Source organism: Falco rusticolus, chromosome 5 (assembly GCF_015220075.1).
Source record: "Falco rusticolus isolate bFalRus1 chromosome 5, bFalRus1.pri, whole genome shotgun sequence".
NCBI lineage: Eukaryota > Metazoa > Chordata > Aves > Falconiformes > Falconidae > Falco > Falco rusticolus.
Genome location: NC_051191.1, coordinates 47,712,438 through 47,728,339, shown reverse-complemented (window position 1 = coordinate 47,728,339; position 15,902 = coordinate 47,712,438). Strand labels below are relative to the sequence as shown.

At 41.9% G+C, this 15,902-nt stretch overlaps 1 protein-coding gene across 3 annotated transcripts in view; it reads left to right on the top strand.

Moving 5' to 3' along the window:
- The window catches only part of CRADD (CASP2 and RIPK1 domain containing adaptor with death domain), an 81,525-nt gene that overhangs the window by 2,095 nt on the left and 63,528 nt on the right, over positions 1-15,902 (top strand). For all 3 annotated transcript variants that reach the window (XM_037389432.1, XM_037389433.1, XM_037389435.1), the window contains exon 2: positions 1,613-1,923. In XM_037389432.1, coding sequence (XP_037245329.1) covers positions 1,626-1,923 — 298 coding nt within the window. In that variant the 5' untranslated portion in view covers positions 1,613-1,625. The remainder of the gene's footprint in view (positions 1-1,612; positions 1,924-15,902) is intronic.

Here is a 15,902-nt window from a genome sequence, read left to right as displayed (position 1 = left end):
CTGGCATTTTTTTAAGGACATGGGCTGGGATACTGTTGTTTGATTCCCAAATGACCCCTAGACAGCAGGCAGGTACCTCAAAATTCACTTCAGTATACAAGAAATGTACTGGGTAACCCAGGAAAGATGGAGTCCTCCTGGGAAGGTGCTGTCCAGCAATGCTTTTAGCACTCAGAGGGAGGATTTTCGGAAAGTGGCTTTATCGGAGGTTGACACAGACAGGGTTTTCCAGTCTCTCTCTTGTGGTGCTGTGCTCTTGCATTCTGTCCTGAGATGCCGTTTACATGCCTGTATGTTCTGTTGGTTACCTGCCCACGATTTTAACAACCAGGCCCACCAGCCATCCTTTGATGGGCCCTCGGGACTCTGCAAGCACCTCTGATGATAAAAAGACTTTAGCAGAGTTCTTACAAAACCTTTGAAAATCTCTGCCTCTTCTTGTACCTCAAGCTGCATGAAGTACAGTTTCTGCAAGGTATAGCTGTTCGAACAGCAGCCTCTAGTTTAATTATCAGAAACTCTCTTGGTAATCACACCACCTGCTGCAGGTTTTTTTCTTAATTATTTAGTGATGAGAAAGTATTTAATTGTATTACTCTGTCATTTTCCTTATCAAGTGCCATTAATAGGCCTAGGGATATGTTTGTTGTTAAGAACTAGACTAGACATCTTGATTCAGTTCATAGGTCTGGCACAGACTCCCAGTATGATCTTGGATGAATTGCTTGGTCTCTCTGGACCTTGATTCCTCTTCTGTAGAGTGGCTATAAAATGCATCTTTTCCAGCTTTTGTCTAGTCAGAGTGTTAGTCAAGTGAAATGGGAGATGGCAGAGGGCATCCAATTGCTTCCTGTGAATATATCAGAAGGATAAATACCAGAGAGGGAGAAGAGCTACTTAAGCTAAAGAACAGTTTTGGCAGAACAAGTGCCTATAAATAGAAGGTGGATAAATTTGAGATGGAAATTCGAAGAAAGTTTCTCATCATCAGATCAGTTGAGTTCCAGAGCAGCCTTCCAGGATGAGTCAGGGGAGAACAACCTGGTGTGTAAGGTACATTTCTGCCCTTCCTAAAATTAAAATGCATCGCACAGGGCAAAGCTACCTGCTGATTGTGTCCCTGCCATTCCTGCCTGGCTGTGGTGCATCTACCAGTCCTGCTGCTGCTTTTGCACTACTGCAGCAGCAATAGCGTCACAGACATCAGTGCCAGAGGTCAGGCATGACATCTCTTAACTTTTTTGGGTGGAGTCTCTTAAGGACTGGCAAATGCTCTAGCTGCGTTTAGTATGGACCTTGACCAGTTAGTGAGCAGAATCATTTGGCATGGGTTTTATTCCAGCAAAGGACCGGTCTTCACAATGCCAAAGGTTCTCTTCCTGTCTAATATTTCCCAGAAATGGCTGCATTTTAGCTCATGAGACAGTGACATCTGAGTGGAAAGAAGATGGTGGGGATCAGTTAATAGCTTTCTCAGTATCTGGTGATTCTGAGTTTGCCATTCTTTCTAAAGGCTGCCAGGTATCAAACATCACTTCTGGATGTTCATACATCACTTCTGGATGTTAAAGATTGAATTATTTAATATTCACACATGTGTCTTTTCTTACAGTCTACGTTGCCAGATGAATGCCAGAGACAAGCAGCTTTTACGCTCCCTGCGCCTGGAGCTCTGCACAGAGGTGCTGGTGGACGGAGTTGTTATTCAGTATCTCTACCAAGAAGGGATTCTCACGGACAGTCATGTTCAAGAAATAAAATCCCAAACCACCAGTCAGAGGAAAACCATGATGCTCCTTGATATTCTCCCCACCAGAGGACCCAAGGCTTTTGATGTGTTCTTGGATTCCTTACAGGAGTTCCCGTGGGTTAAAGACAAGCTGGTGGTGAAGCGTAAGGAAATGACAGTGCAAGATCCTGCAGGTAAGGCCAGGATTATTGCTGATATTTTGAAGCTCGTTCTCAAGCTGTAATTTTGAAAGTATTGAATATACGAGTAATTTCAAGTTATGTGTCATGTAGATATAAAGCATGATGACAAGAAAAGGGGACAGGCTGAATTTCCTGGATGCCAGCCAAAGTATTGCAAAATCTGGGGAGTAAGCAGGGCTGAATTTCAGGAGACTGGGGGACAGCATGAGAGGCTGCCTGGGGGGAGGCTGGGTTGTGGGAGGACCCGGATTCCATTAGGAATGGACTATAAAACACAGCTTTGACTGGCTACAGAACAGTCTCTTCACCATCCATACCTGATTATTGTTTTATGTATGTTATGCAGTGGTTTGTTTCTGGATTGTTTATAGTGACAGAATTTTCATTTGTTTACTTTTATTATGATTTTAATGCCATTTTGATTTAGTACAATATGCTATTTTAGATTTATTTAGTTTATTAAGTTTATTGGAGTGCAAATATCTAGGAACATTACTTCCAAATTTACTAGCTGTTGCTCAGTTTTCAAGAAAATTTGGGAGCTAACTGATTTAGTAGGTGTTACATAATCTTATTTAGTCAATTCTCTGTCTTTCTGACATTTAAATGTACTTCTAAAACTAGTTTTCTGGACTTGATGTTTGTTCAGAAGTTATTTCTTTACCAATCCATGCATGCAATTGTTGAACTGTTTTGAAGTCAAGATGACTGCTTAAAATGCGTATTTCTTGCCCTAGATTCTGTCAGCATGCACTGGCTGCTAACCTGATGTTACCAGTGAGATAGTGAAATAGCCCTCACTTGGGAGCATCATTTCCAATCAGTCTAATTAACTTTTCTCCAAGCTCTCCACCCCCTGGCTCCCCCCATTTGAGTTTGGCTGTATGTATTTTGATGCACATGACACGTTTTTTCCAGTGTGAGTGTACTTTGGGTGAGACTGAAAGCCTGTGAAGATGGATGACTAAGACCTGTTGACTGTCATGTACACCTGCATCTCAGCTGCATGTGCAAGAACGTTTGTCAAGATCTGCTGGACAAATCTGACATTATCTTATCTTAGCACATTTTTAATGGAATACCATGACAGCTTAGCTTTCTGTTGTGTCTCTGTGGAATTTGCTTTATGCTTTCTTGGAAATGGGTAAATAGTTTTCAGAATTTGGGAAATAAATAGTCCTGTGCTGCCCATGGGGGAAAACACCGCAAGTTCTCAGCACAGTGCAGTCTTGTGATACTGAGTGTGTTGGAAAAGACTTTCCTGGCTGTTACTACAAATCCTGTCATGTTAAAGCTCTATTTGCCTTACAAATCAGCCTGTTTGTTTGCTAATTGCTGGTTAAGCTGTTGAATAATCCTTACAGTTCCAGAAAAGCACACACAGCCATTGAGTACAGTCAGGATCACATAGTTTGTTACTAGAAAAATTGTTTCCAATTTTTGTTCTTTTTATTGTTTTGTGGATTGCTTGTTCCTGTCCTTCATCGCCTGTGACTAGCATGATGGATTTATGCATATCAGGTTCTCCAGTTTTGAGTGGGCTGACTGTACTTGATGATCCTATTGCCAAATTGTGTGTGTAAATTAGTAGAAGGCTTCCAGATTAGGTCAAAGTTTACTGTTATTTTTACTGTGGCAATACAAAGTGTAAAAACAGCATAAGAGGCAGATAGCCAAGTTTGTTTTAATATTTAGGCATGTTCTTTAGAAGCCAAAAAAAGAGCACACCATCTGTGCCCTAATAAATGCTGAGTGCACCCTGGAATGAATTGGAAACTCTGGCGGCATCATCAGTACTGATTACATGCAAGAAAATGTGGTTTGGGATAAAAAGCCTCGCTTTGCATTCTAAACAACAAACTTGTAAGCTTTTGTCTCAGCAGAGTACATGAGCATATGCTTGGCCTTAAGCATGGAAAAACCCATTTGCTCTAATAAAACTATAGGCATACTTAAAATTAAATGTGTTCTTTAGTGCCATGCTAGATAACTTCTGCCTTACTGGAAACAGTTCTTATAAATGATGATTTGTCAGTGGTAGTGCCTTTTGAAGAATCCATTTGTAGTGAAAAAAAAGCCTGCTGCATACACACTACCTTTTTTAGACCCTAAAACTTTTAAAATTTAAGTTGGTTTTATGGCTGCAGGTTTTTAAATCCTTTTTTTCTTTGATTCATGCATACTTACAGAAATTGCATGCCTGGTGTTCACTTGTTTATGCTCAATTAAAAAATCTGTTTACTCAAGCAAAATATCCTCAGGTTTTGCAGATCTTTTGCAGGACTAAGGAGTGGTGGCAAGTTGTTCCTTGAAGGATGTTTTATTTTATAGTCTTTCACTTCTTGCTGACTACATGTAGGATTTTTAAAGTTAGTAGAAGTAGACTATTAGGTTTTCTCTCTCTGAATGTAAAAACTGTGGCATGTGCACAGTGATTTTTCTGTGTAGGCCTTTGTATTATTATGCATTTTGTTCAAAGAGATCAGGCTTTCTATCTTTGCTTCAGCTGAGAAATAGTTCGTTGGTTCCCAGTTAAAAAAATAAAATTCACAACTGTAATTGTTAAGAAGCTTTTAATGTATTTTCTTCCCCTAGTAAAAAAACCCAAAAACCAAACCAAAAAAACAACCAAACCAAACAAATAGCAATTTCAGGAGGACAGGAGCAGAAATATTTTTGGTGACATAGTGTAAATATGATCTGGTGGACTGAGCAGCCATGAAATGGAAGCCAAAGTCTGAGACGTCAACAAGACACTGCCACTGACTCATTGGGAGCCTTTGGGCAAATTCTTCCAAGGCAATGGATTTATTGATTCCCAAGTGATGTAACTCAGTTCATGGGGCAGCATAGAGTTGGCCCGGGATTCAACCCAGAGTGTGCTGTTTGGCTGCTTACGTATAAATGAACTTAAAAACCTGTGATATCCTGAGTTTCATTGCTGAACATCAGTTGACTTAATAGTTCTGTGTACTGTTAACTGCTCTAGTTCCAAGGAACACAGAAGACCCCAATCCTGCAGAGCATGAGGAGTAGTTTTTGCATGAGAATCAGGAGAGTGACTTGCAAGCAGGTGGGACCGCTTGCATCTATATAATTGCAGCAAAAAGACCCAAGATTCCTTCCCCTGCTTGTTTACTTTATGCACAGGACAGCCTTTTACCTAGTCACCTTTCTTCTCTCTCATATGGATCTGTCAGATGGCTGCAGCTTTGGGGAAATCTTTTCTTAAGGTAGGGAAAGCTTCACTGTAAACCCCAAAAATCTCAAGAAGAAAATTTAGACATGTGCTTTTGGAGGTAAATATTTATGACTTTAATAGATTTCAAGATTTTAGGATGTGTTTCTTGCCTGTGTAAGAACCTGCGATAAAACAGTGCACCTTGTGCAGCGTGGCATTGCAGGAGTTAATAATTTATAAACATCAACCACAGCATGAGTTCGTGCTTTTGAAGATCAAAACTTCTGCAGTAGTAAGAGTTAACAAAAATAGTGCGGGACTGTTTCATTGGGAAAAGACTGTTCCGTTTTTTCTGCCCTGGTTTGGATAACTTTGTGCTTTTGTCAGGAACATAAATCTTCAATATAGTATTAAAATTCCTATGAAAAACTACAGCTGTTGGCACCAGAATTCCATTCTTTCTAGGAACAGCAAATGGTTACCCAATATTTTTTGCAATGAATAAAAGAATATAACATTCAGTGATGTTTGTTTATCAGAATGTTTTTCTAATCTCTCTCTCTGCTTGGGAATTTCTCTGCCCAAGTATTGTATTTCTCTCTATACTCTTAAGTTGCTATAAAATTATTTACTTCTAAAAGTGTTAGTACTGCACCTCTTTGTAGCATAGATGATTCTCCATTTCACAGGAAATAGCAGCATACCAAGAAAGAGAAAAGTCTGAGATACAGCATTTGCCAAAGGAATCGTGCGGCAGCCGTTGCTATCTGGCAAACATTAGTGAATTTGGGGCATGGACTTACACAGAAACATCTCAGGAAAGCTGTTCTCTCACAACTAAGCAAGGAATATTTTCTAATGCATGATTTTGTCGTTGTTGTTGTGCTACCTAGTCAGGAGTCTGCATCAGGGTCCTGTTAGACTTGGGTGAGGCTTTCTGATTTGAACAGATTTTGGCATGGCTGGAGTTTTTCCTTGGGTGTGTAGGGAGTGTGTGTTCTTCTATAGCTATATAAAGCTTCTTGTTGTGTAACACTTTGGATGAAGCATGCAAATGCAAAATGTACTTCTGCTGAGAAAGCCATTCTCCCCCGCCCCTACCCCCCCCCCCCCCTACCCCAAGCTTTCCCAAAGTCCTTTTTCCACAGCTGGGTTGTAGGTTTCTAAGAATTTAGATTCAAATGTAACAGCATTAGGGCATGGGAAAGAGTTCAGCATCTCTTCTTACCTTTTGTTGGCTGCTTCCTGCCCTGTTCCTATCCTGCTTCCTCTCACGTCTAATGCAGTGAGGAAACAGCCTGGTCTCTTGCCTTTTCCATTGGGATGTCAGATAGGAGAGCAGCTGATGAATTCCTTTTCTCTCTCTAAAATGGTGGACAGAAGATGGTAGCTTTTTTTTTTTTTTAATTCTCTTTCCCTCCCATCTCTTGTATAGTCCAGTGGCAGAAGGGGGAGTTTCCTCCCATGTATGTCTGAAGGAAAGGGATGGGCTTAGCAGCCTTGGCCGCAGTGGATTGACCTGGAGATGGAGGAGTGCCCTTGTGCCACATCCCAATGCCTGGAGGCTATAGAAAATATTCTCTGGTTCTCCGGAGAGATTAAAAGCGTCATTGTAGGAGAATTTCCAAAACGCTTTTCCACGTTCCCATCTCCCCTGAAAATCAGGTGTTACATTTATGGCTTTGGCTTTGTTCCTGACTGCAACGAGATCTGTGAAGTCTGGCATTAAAGGTTTGCACACACGCTCAACATTAACAGCATGCATCATAACATGGACAAGTAATCAACTTCCCTCATTCTACAGAGTGTTCTGTGTATGTATTTTGGTTTTAAAGTGTTCATTAAAATGAACATATTTTCTTTTTTTTTTTAACAGTTTAAGGAATATTTGCTTTGTTGCTTTTTTGCCATATTAATAAGCAGCTGTGTTTATGCTGCTTACATCTATGTTTTAAACTTTGACAAGCTTAAATCCTAGACGTCACTGTTAAGATCTGTAGTGTTCCCTGTCTAGTCTGAAACATTTTGTTTCAGGTAAGTTAATGGAAAGATATAACCATGCGTCATGTCATCCTTAGTAACACAAATGTGACGCTAATAACAGTAGAGATTTTTTAAAATATATAGTCCCTGGAAACAGGAGTGGAGTGAGTTGTGGCAGGTGAGGTGTTTGGGCCAGCTATGCCTGATCAGTAACTCACAACCAGTGCCACTAAGAGTAAGCAATGGGTAATTGGGATTAAGACTCCCTGGTGTAGGGAATGGAGACATCCACCTGTTGACCAGACCTGATGACTTCGAAAGTTTGTTGCTTCCCCAGGGATGGGATCCAGGGCATCACAGAGGTTGCCAAGGCCTGGCCAATCATCAGACTTTGCTACTCTCTCATGCGGGCATGTCAGTAGATTAAGGATGACCATGGGGCTCGGTGATCCCATGTGATGAGATGGAGCCCAAGCAGTGTTCTCCATCCTGTCATTCAAGGGGAAGAACCTGGGCAGCGGTGGATGCATCCTGCATATACACACCTATCTGTGCACCTGGTGTCATGGGAGCATTTTGGATTCTGTGACCACAGGACCATTTTCAGCAGATGGGAACTACTAGGGACAGATGGATCTACTCAACAGTGTGGGGCAAAAGCATCTTCACCAGCAGGTGTGCTGGGAGGAAGTCTGCACAGTTGCAGCACTGGATTTGCAGAGATGCGCTGGGATAGTTCACACAACTGCAGTGCCATAGTGCATGGCATCAAGTTCTTAGACAAGGATGCCATTGCAGTCTCTTCAAAGAAGTGTCTGGAATGCACAGAGCTTTGCTGTTGCCTGGGCACCAGGCTGGTCAAGAGCTTATTTGCGTTAGAGCCTGGAGAAGGGGAGATAAATGCTTTCCAATACCTACAGAGAGGATATGAAGGGAAGACAGGTATAGGCTCTACAAAGCAATTCATGGTGGGAAGAGGAGGGATGAAGTGTGTTAGTTGAAGTGCAAGGTTCTGACTGGCTATAATGAGAGTGTTTCATTGTAAGGGAAGTCAGTAAGTAGAACCAGTCAATAAGGGACCCAGAGAGTTTGACTAGTCTTCATCCTTGGAGATTTTCAAGATCTGGCTGGGTAGAATACTGAGCAACATGGTCTGATCTCAGAGCTGACCCTGATTTGAACAGGAGGTTGGACAGGAGACTCCTGAGGTCTTTTCCAACCCGAAGTTCCCTATGATCCTATGAAGCCTTCTTAAAAGATTGCTTCTATTGCAGGCCCTGGTTCTCAGGGAAACTTTAACAGCCCTGGTGTCTACTGGGAATGTGACACAGTACAGCGATCCAGGAGACTTCTGGAATGCAGAACAGACAATATCTTGATGAATGTCCTAAATGAGTAGACTGAGGGAGGTGCTTTACTGGACTTGGTATGCTCTTTAGGGATGTGTATGTTAATGTCAGTCATGGCTGCAGTTACCATGCAGTGCTCAAATTTAAGATACTGAGAGAAGAGAGGAAAACAAGTACCAGAGTAAAGGTCCTGGACTTTAGCTTGTTTATTAAACTGGTTGAAGGGACACTGTAGGAGACAGTTCTGGAGGACAGAAGCATGCAGGAAACCTGACTGATCATCAAGGAAAACCTCTTCAAAGCACAAAAATGGTCCATTCCTACATAAAGGAAAATCAGCAGGCATGGCAGGAGGCCAGCTTGGCTGAAAGGGGAGCACCCAACTGAGCTCAAATTCAAAAAGGAATTGTCTAGGAGATAGAAGTGAGGACAGGCTACCCAGGAGCAATATAAAAGCATTCATGGGCTTTTGGGGATAGAATTATGAAGGACAAAGCTCATCTGAGTTTGACAGTGTTCAAGGATGTGAAGGACAACAAGATGGGCTTCTGCAGGTACATTGGCAGTGGAAGGAAGTCTAAGGCAACCACTGAAGAGGGGCACAGAAAAGGCTGGGTCTTTATATGCAAAGTCTGCTGTCAGTTGGCCCTCGTCTCTTTGCCTAGTAGTGGAATTTGGATGAGGGAGGTGCTGTTTATAGTAGAAGATAATTGAGTTGGGAAATACCTGAGCAGAGTGGGCATACCCAAATCCATGGAGCTGGATGGGATGTGTCAGAGTGCTGAGGGAGCCAGCCTATGTCTTTGAGAGGCTGTTTTCTGTCATGTTTGGTAGGCCGAGGTAAGCCAAATGTGCAGTAAAGTGACTGGGAACAGCCCGGTTAGGTTTACCACAGATAAATCAAGCTTGACCAACTTCATTCTTGCCTTCTGTGATAAAATGACTGCCTCAGTGGATGACAGCAGTAGATTTCATTTAATTGACTTCAGCAAGGCTTTCAGCACAGTCTCATAGCATTTTTATGACTATCTGGGAAGGTATCAGACTGAATAGGTGGACGTCACAATGGGTGGAAAAAAAAGGCTGGACTACCAGGCTCAAAGGTGGTGGTCAGTGGTTCAATATCTATCTAACTGGGTGTTAGTTATGAGTGATGTTCCTCAGGACTGACAGTGGGACCAGTTCTGTTTAAGCTCTTTGTCAGTGACCTGGGCGATCGGACGGACTGTATCTTCAGGTGGTTTGTAGGTGAATTAACTTTGCACACTTGTCTGTGTTCTGAGATGTTCTGAACTGTGCCTAAAGCAGGAAGGCAGGATGAGTCCAGGCCTTGGGGATCATTTGACACAGAATAGCAGAACTGCCTCTCAGATGTATCCCAGCAAACTGCATGAATGGGCCAGCAAGAACCTCATGACATTCAGCAGAAGTAAGTGTAAAGTCCTGCACCTGGGATACAAAATTCTGGCAAAATAACATGAGATGGTCAGTTGCAGCTCTGCAGGAAAGAAGCTGGATGTCTTGATACACAGTAAGTACAATGATGAAGATTAACCATGCATAGGACTGCATCAGCAAGAGCGAAGCCAGCAGGCTAAGGGAAGTGATTATTCCCCTGTACTTGGTACTAGGAGGCTGTATTCAAAATACTGTGTTGAGCTTTATGCCACCAGTACAAGGGAGAGATGACAAACTAGAGGGTCCTGTGGGACATGACTAAAGTGGTTATTGTAACATGAAGTGCAAGGAAAGTCTGAGACAACTGAATTTGTTCTCAGAGAAGAGAAGGCCAAGTAGACTCAGAAAAGGTGAAATCAGTCTCTTCCTACAGGTGCATCACAAAAGGAAAAGAAGTGGCAGCCACAAGTTTTAGCAAGGGAAATACTTCACAAGTCAGGTTAAGCACTAGCCACCAGAGGCTGTGGCCCAAGTAGGGTTGCCGAAAGAGGCTATGGAATCTCCATCCTTGGAGACAGTCGTCATTCAGCAATACAAGACCCAGAGCAACCTGATCAGACTTTGAAGCTGGCCTTTTTTTTGAGCAGGAGGTTGGAGTAGATGACCTCCAAAGGTTCCTCCCAGCCTAATTTTTTCTGCAGTTCTTTAAGCTTGGCATCACACTCTGTGTACTCAGTATGTGGGATTTTAGTCCAAATATAACTGGTGCTGATGAAGGACACTTTGGATATGTATGCACGACTTCTAGTTCAGATTAGGAATGTGTTTTTTAAGTGGAGTGTTTGAATTAGATTTCTTTCAGGTGAATCTAAACAGGAAAATATGCTCCAGGTGTTCATAGAGTCCATAGGACCAGACTGAGCCAGTTAGAAGTGAAACCTACTGGCTGTGTACAGTCTGGATGCCAGATCCTCAGCATGATCTCTTATCAGTCTGTAGGACCTCTCCTATTGCTGTATACTGCTTGCTAATATAGACATAGCCTTTTCTGGCCAGTGGTTGAAGTGATTTTGTCCGTAAACACCTGCAGTCTGGGAATCCTTTCTTCCCAAAATTCTGTGGTCATACATACATACAGATGTAGATGTGCATCCTCTCAGGGATGCTGCTGCATGCAAATAAGTTCTTTTTTTTTTTTTTCCTTTGATTATTTAAGTATCTCTGTTTCACAGAGTTTATAGTAGTGTTCCTCATCTTTGGGGTATGTCCATCCTAAATGTTTTAGAGAGTTCACTACCTGGAGTTTTCTATTAGACAAAATATCTTTGTTCCCTGTCCATTTTCCACCTCAACCTGTATCACAGTATGATAAAATCATGCCTATGTCTTACATTTCCAAAAACATGCATAGTTGCAGTCCTCTGTGATCCTTGAGATCTTTTGTTAATTGTTGACAGCTTCCCACTGTTCTTGTCTCAGGGTGTGGTGAGGGAACCATTGAAAAAGCTTTGTACAGACAATAATAATTGTTTTCTAGAACAGACGGGTAACTTTCTTGTAAGGACTTGATCGTGTGACTTCATAAAGCTACTTGTAAACATGTAAAGTAAGATGCAGTTATTTTTGCATTGTCATCAGTATAAGCATTCTGTTGATGCTAATTAATGGCCCTTGTAGCTCATAGATAATACACTAATATATGCTCCAGAATAACTGAGAGAACTTCCTACTTAAGTCTTTGTAGACTTCTTTTCATGAATTTTTTCTTCATTAATACTTTCCTGCAGAGCTCGCCAGCTCTTCTTTTAGCACCTCTGAAATTGCCTTGCAGCTTCATCTGAAAATGTTTGTTAAATTTTTGTATTCCAAATGCATGGGGAAAATCTATTGTCTTTTGTAAATTAAGTCTATGAATGCTGTTTTAAAAACAAAATAACCAAGCAGCAAACACGCCCACCTTAGCTTGCATGTGTTGTGGAGGCTGCATAGCCTTCCAAAGTCAGTAAAAATGTTAACTAGTGTCTTGCAGTGAAGTCAGAGGCCAGACTCCCATTGACCAGAGCAGGACAAAGGTCTTGCCACTGATGACTGCAGTGTTCTCCCTGATGGAGGAATGGGTGCTATGCTGTCTTCCCTACACTGACATGGCAGCTTGTCTCAACCTTCAAAGAAAAATTATTTCATCAGCTGAAAAGCTATTACTAGTCAGACTCTGCACTCCTTTTGCCTGTTGACTGAGAATATCAGCAGTGATGTGACTGACTTCTCATTGGGAAATGTCACTTGTATTGCAAAGGCCAGGAAATTCCACTAGAATACAGTTAATTATGCATGATTATTGTATCTTGAAGTCCTCCATCCACTGCCATACACAACTAAGCTTTCCTTCCAGATTTGTTTACCATCATATGTATGTGTTTATATTTGAGAACTATGTGTTTATATATATGAGAACTAGAGGAAGCAGGTATCACTCGTTGTTGCCTCACAGTGATGCAGCTGCAGTTTATCTTGTTAGAAGAGTTACAGGTTTGTATACAAGACTTTTAAAGCCAATTTTTATCTATTTGGCAGTTGTCTGTGTAAACAGAAAACCAATCTTGTTGCTTCTTTTAGCCATTAAACCATTGTTCCAGTATACTCTCAGATTTTCTTAAATTTTCTTCCTGCTCTTGCTTAGTCCATGGATAGATTTGTGCTCCCTCATATATTGATGTATTGGCAAGCAGTTGCACATGTTTTGGCAAACACCTCTGCTGCAAACTGAAGTGAAGCTTTGGTGTTTCTTCCAATCTACAGTTAGAGGAGTCAATTTGATTTATACTATCCAGTTAGTGTGTGCAGGAAATAAGCATTAATGCATTGGGTCAAGGGGAATAAATTGCCGTTAGTGCACCACTTCTTTTGGCAGGCTTCTTAATCTTCGTATTTCACCACCTTGCCTGGGATTTTCAAAAAGACTCGTAGTTAACTCAAGCTCACCCAACCCTCCTCCCGTCAAGGTCAAGGGTAAGCTCCCCTTGGCTTGAAAGACAGCAATTTTAGTCCTGTGCTGGTGCTTTTGAAATTACCTTTCATTTGTAGTTAATAATATGTGGAGTTCTTTAATGAGTGGCCTGTTGCAGTCTTTGGATCTTTCTAAATAAAACATGCTATGGTTGAGTGAAAGGACTTTACATAGGTAAAGGGCTGACTAAGGCCCTTGCCAGCCCTGGGGGGTCTCTGGCTGGCTCTGGTGGAAGGTAGGCTTCCTCCACAGACAGCTGCTGCTGCCTTTCTGCAGGTACACATGAATCCTCAGCAAGATAACTTGAGAAAGGAAAGCTGGAATGAAAAGGAAAGCCAGTACTTTCTAGTGTTTCTATGTGAAAAAAGTATTTCTTTAAATATGTTTTTATTTACTGTAAGCAATGGCTGGGTTTTCTCAGCTTTTCAAAGTGACAAGACATATTCTGTATTCTTACTCCTCTTCTGTTTAATGCAACAGTCATGTATTTCCCTGTGATCCTGTTCTGCCACATCCCACATGAGATTAGTTCCATCTTCATATCCTTGAACAACAATTCCTGCAGTTAGGATTGCAAAACACTTGGTTCATGTGCTTATAGTGGATCTGACAAGTTCACCTGCAAAACACTCATTTTAAAAGCAATGTCAGGCTATAGCTAGAAATGCTAGCTAGCTGTTTGAAGTAGAAATTAACTTGGGATTCCTGGGTCATTCCTCTTGCAGGCACCTGGATCCAAAATGGGAAGCCTTAAATCTTTCCCCACCAAGCTGCTGGCTGTGCCTGCAGCTTTTGCCTTTGGAGCATCTCAGGCACTTCAAAGCCTGCTCTGGGCAGGTCCTGGGCTGCCTGCCTCTCTGCAGTGCCAAGCAGTGCAGCGCCTCGCTCACAGGCAGCATTGGAACAGGCGGCCAGGCATTTCTCCAGCAATCTCACGGGGCCGAATCCTGTGGGCGTTCATGGGGCACACCTGTCAGATGGGGCACACCTGTCAGATGGGGCTGCGTCCCTGCCAGCACCTGGCAGGCAGTAAGGTACAGCTCTTTGCATGGAGTAGTTAAATATTAATGTGACCCCACAGTGCTAACAGGTAGGATACCATCTTGTGATTTGATGTCTTAGGCACTTCCCTAGTGAGTGAATCTATGGTTTATCTGAGCGGTGCCCCCTCAGCTGTGTTTTATAAATCTTTGGTGGAGACGTTGCTCCAAGAGAGAGATCAGATCTTGAATTTTGACTAGAATAAAGCCCTTCCCATTAGTTGAAAGAAATTTATCTAAGTCCTAGAAAGGGAGAAGATAGGGCTTGATTTCTGTTCCTCTGTGTTTCATCTGGGCTAATTGAGGCAGCTTCTCAGTTGATGCGCTGGCCTTTGTGCATCCCCTTCTTAATGCCCTTAACTTTCCCCAGAAATTATGCATGGATTTTAGCAGAATAATTCAGATCTGTTGTGAGGGAAGGGGATTGATGATAAACCCATGTCTCTGCCTTGTACCTAAATGGAGGTGAATTGACCCTATAACTGAGTCTTGTTTTCATTTATCACTATTTGTTTATATATTTCATTTTTACTAGGTCTCATATTTAGCAATGTTATTGTATCCTTAAATCATTCAACTAAGTTGTCCTGGTTTTGGCTGGGATAGAGTTTTCTTAGTAGCTGGTACAGTGCTGTGTTTTGGATTTACTATGAGAATAATGTTGATAACCCACTGATACTTTAGTTGTTGCCAAGTAGCGCTTGCTCATAATCAAGGGCTTTTCAAGTTTCCCATGCTCTGCCAGTGAGCAGGTGCACAAGAAGCCAGGAAGGGAGAGTAGCCAGGACAGCTGACCTGAACTAGCCAAAGGGCTTGTCCATACCATAGAACGTCATACCCAGAATATATACTGGGGAGAGCTGGCTGGGAGTCACTGATCGCTGCTCGGGGACTGGCCGGGCATCGGTCAGTGGGTGGTGAGTGGTTGTATTGTGCATCATTTGTGGTTTTTTTTTTTCCTTTGGATTTTATTCCTCTCTTTCTCCCTCTCCTTTTCATTGTAATTGTTGTTGTTATTATTGGTTTATTTTATTTTATTTCAATTATTAAATTGTTCTTAGCTCAACCCACAGGTTTTACCTTTTTCCAATTCTCTTCCCCATCCTGCTGCGGGAATCAGGGTGAGTGAGTGAGCGGCTGCATGTTACTTATTTACCAGCTGGGGTTAAACCACAACTTAAGTGTGTGACCTTCCTTTTCCTATGCAAAGGATAGATACGTACACTTCACTTGTCTCTTTAAAGTTGTTACCTACGTTAGGGATTTTTCAGCTTCCAGTGTGACCAATGGGTAAAATATAGTTAAGAAAGAAATAATTAATACCTGTTTAGCACAGATGTCTACCATTTTATTAAAAGGCTGTTACCATACTTTTGTTTGTGTAAAATTAAGTTGGCCAGCTGCTGGCATGGCACTGCGTTGATCTGGTATCTTTGCACAAGACAGAGGCCTGAAAGGAGCTCCTCATTCTTCAGAAGGTGATGGTCATCTTACATGGTGTCCACATCCCAATTAGTTAAAATGCATGTGTTACTAAAGTTTAATTTGAATAGCTTTAACTAGAGGCCTGAGCTAATATATCTTTATTATCAAACTCAATCTGCAACCATTTGTGTGACTGTATGCATGTTAGCATGCTCACTGGCCTCAGTTGGATTGCTTGCTCTAAATTTACTTTAATTGTCCACAGGATTGGGCTATAATGTATAAACAGAGTCTGTAGGAGTGAAAGCAACTGTTTCCACTGAAGGATGCTCAGGGAGTCAGGGGGATACTACGGGGTTGTACACATCTTGTTTGGGCGCTGTTAGCATTTTCCTTTTGTTTTTCAATTTGCCTCCTATGTAAAGAATCAACATCAAGTCATTTAGAGAAAAGGTGAATCTCAACAGTTTGGTGCCTTTCTATTCAGATTAATGTTAGGAAGAATTGGGAGTGTAAACTGCTCTTCACTTGAGATTCATGCTCTAGCCTGCTGCATGACAAGGTGTTTTCCCGGCTAATGGCTAATG